This window comes from Penaeus monodon, chromosome 28 (genome assembly GCF_015228065.2).
Source record: "Penaeus monodon isolate SGIC_2016 chromosome 28, NSTDA_Pmon_1, whole genome shotgun sequence".
NCBI lineage: Eukaryota > Metazoa > Arthropoda > Malacostraca > Decapoda > Penaeidae > Penaeus > Penaeus monodon.
This window is the reverse complement of record NC_051413.1, coordinates 34,685,086-34,688,360: the sequence shown is the minus strand read 5'-3', so window position 1 is coordinate 34,688,360 and position 3,275 is coordinate 34,685,086. Positions and strand designations below refer to the sequence as shown.

Below are 3,275 nucleotides of genomic sequence, written 5' to 3'. Positions count from 1 at the left end.
ACTCCTATGCATAGCTCCCATTCCACCCCCTATCCCATTCCACCCCCTATCCCTACCAGGGTAATGACACCTACCTGAGGAAGCACGTGCCAGGTCCTGCGTAATGTTGACAAGCAGTGGTGCCACCAGGGAACGGATGCCTGATGCGGCCAAGTAGGCCTGGAACTCAGAGCTCATGTGCAGGACTTCTGTGACAGCATTCCATAACTCACCCAGGCCAGCATACTTGAGGGCAAGTGTCTGGCTGTCAATGTTCTGTGGTGGCAAATGAAGATGAGGGATTCAGAAGCAAATATCTTTGAATGAAATTACTGGCATGAATGTAATTATTATAGATTCATAAGCATAATAGAAGATAAATATTGAGAAAGCCTCTTCAATGTTACTTCCACTGTCCATACACAAAACGAGAATAATGTGTACACTTTCACTTTTATACCCTTTATATCATTACTATTCCCTAAAGCTTTAACTTTGTACTTTGAATCAATACTACACTACCATTACTATATTAAATACCATATTCAATCTACCTTAAAGTTTTCAAGATCAGCATGGTCTTCCACAAATTCATTAGGGATGGGAGGGGCGACCTTCTCATCTTCTAATTTCATATCTTCAACTTTGCCCACTTCTGAACCACTGTCTCTATAAACAGCTTCCTTGATATCCTGAGTGTCTTCTTCGTTCTCCTCCTCTTCTAACCTCTCCTCTTTTTCATCTGTCTTGTTGTTGATGGTTTCAGCCTCTGTCTTGTCCTGGCTGATGACTTCATTCTTGTTGTGGTTTAGGCTAGTATTTGGGACATTGTCATCTGCCACTGTGGACACATCTAGCTGAGTGTGAATGAAAAACCTCTGCCTCACTTCACGTACTTTCATGTTGAAATAACCTGTCCAGAACTCATCATGCTCTAGAACCTCTGTTTCAAATAACTTTGTAAACATAAAATTGCTTTCTTCATCTGTATCTGATATTACTGGCATTCCCGGTTTAGTCTTCAATTCTTTCTTCACAATGTTGCAAAGCAGTGCAAAGGCTTCACTTCTAACCCCTGGAATGGATTTGCAGGCTGTGATAAGAGACAGGCCATTATCCTGAAGAAACTGTGTTATTTTAGGATCACATGATTCTGCTAATGTTAATCTAATGCATCTTAGGAGGCCAACTAACACATCCTTATCTTTGCCACTGCTCTCATATTTAGCAATACCTTTTTCACAAATCTGTTTTAAAGCTGGGATGATGAGGTATTCACACATTTCCAACTTGACTCCCGCACTGCTACGTGACAAGAGTCTTGTTATATGAACTATTACTTTTGAACTGATATTTTTACAAAAGAGGAGCCTTTTGTAGAGAGCAACACCTTCCCAATGAGAGGAAGAGACAGGTGTGTCTTCTATATTCTGACTGCAACATTTCTTAGCTGAATTAAAAGATGAGATTCCACGGGCACTAAAGGTCGATGAGAATGACTCCTCTAGAGTATATTCGGCAGTTATAGGATTAAGCCCTCCACCCACGTATTCTGGGGTCTGGCAAAAAATACAGTGAACTGCCTCCCTTAAAGTCATTCCACCCAGGTCACGCCACACAATGTTTTCTATAAAGACAGTAAGATAAGAAACAACATGATGCATCTCAGAACTCAGGTTCTGCAAGAGTTTGCTTAGAACAGCTCCTGTACTCATGCAACAACATAGGCCACATTTTGACAAAGCCTTGATGGAACATGCATGTATCTCAATTTCTTCAGTAACTGAGAAGCAGTCAATCAATATGAATGCAAAGTTAGCAATCATACAAGAACTGGGATCAATTCCATTGAGTAAGCTTGAATTTATTCCAAATACCTGAGAGTGGTGGCTCTGCACAGCCTCATATTCACAATACCTATGGTTCTTTTTATCACACTTTTCTGCATGGTAAACATCTTCCCTCCAGTACTTCATATAAAGGATCAATTTACTGAGATTTTGCAAGATTTCGGAACGCTTCCCTAATGACAGGTGATGCTTCAGAGAAATTAACTTTTTGATGATTTCAGGGCCATCACTCTGTAAGAATATCTTGTGTAGAGTGAGACACTGCCAAACGTCTTTGTGCTCAACTCTGAGACAAGCAGAGCTCTGCAGAGTGAGCAGCAATCCTAGGATAACTTCATAAGCCAAAGCTGCCTTGCCAACTTCTAGCTTGTTTACTTCCTTCTTCAATATTGCACTGGTGCCCTCTTTCAGCACAAAACTGTTATCAAGAATCTCTGAAACAAGTTGCAAGAGCTTGGGGACAACAGTTAGTTCAGTCACAGTGAGCATTAACTCACTTGATTTGAGAAATCTTTGCATTGAAGAAAACACAAGCCGTAGCATCCCAGAGAGCAACTGTCGGATGTCTGCAGTGTCATTCCCTTTCTGCTCCAAATGCTTGAATTCAGCAACCATAGAGGAAAACGTGTCAAGTGAAAACTGAAGAATATCCTGTGTTGCTAATAACGGTGAGGACAAGTGTTTTAACTCTGTTTCATGCATGGCCAGTTGCGACTGGATTGATATGATGCACTGGAGAAGTTCCACAAGAGTGAGGCATAGAATGTTCTCATGGCAGCACATTTTGCTGCCTGGGCCAAGGCTTACATGAACCCTGTCATGCTGATGGCTCTTGTCTTCGTCACTGTACACAACATGGGTGAAATAGTCAAAATCTTTGGGATTCATTGTGAACTTCACAATAGCCTTGCGCAGTCTGTGCGTCTGGAGGTCTGGGTCTGCCTCCGAGTCTGAGTTTATGATGTGGTTACAAGTGGAGGAACGTTTTCTACGTTTCTTCCCACACTTCTTCCCACTCTGGCAGCTAGAGAGACTGCTACTCTTGGAGCCAGAGGTCTGCATCCATGACTGTGAAACTGAGAGGCCATGAGATCTTATAGTGTTGCCTGTCTTGGTGTGGGAAGGGTTGTGGACCAGGGGTGCGAAGATGTCCTCCAAGCTGAGATTCACTGATGGCTCATATTTGAAGCACTTGGCCAAGTCTAATGCACTTTCACTGTTGCCATTAAAAAAGCCCTTCTGTACATGATGCATACTGAGATTGCAACTCTCTCCATTCGTCCCTTGCAGTGCATTCTCTGCATTCTTTAGGCAATTCCTTGATTTGCAACTCTCATCATCAAGGGAATTCTTCAGCATGAATGCAAATATAAAGGCTAAAACATGGCTGATTTCCCTTCCACCAGTCAGGCCCTGGAAAGAGAAGAAGGCCTAAATAATCAATGC

At 42.2% G+C, this 3,275-nt stretch overlaps 1 protein-coding gene across 1 annotated transcript in view; it reads right to left on the bottom strand.

Moving 5' to 3' along the window:
• Positions 1–3,275, bottom strand: part of LOC119591544 (lysosomal-trafficking regulator-like) — a gene marked incomplete in the record, with an annotated part of 91,173 nt that overhangs the window by 69,587 nt on the left and 18,311 nt on the right. Inside the window, 2 exon segments of the mRNA XM_037940294.1 lie at positions 75–255; positions 534–3,242. Of these exon segments, the coding sequence (XP_037796222.1) occupies positions 75–255; positions 534–3,242 (2,890 nt within the window).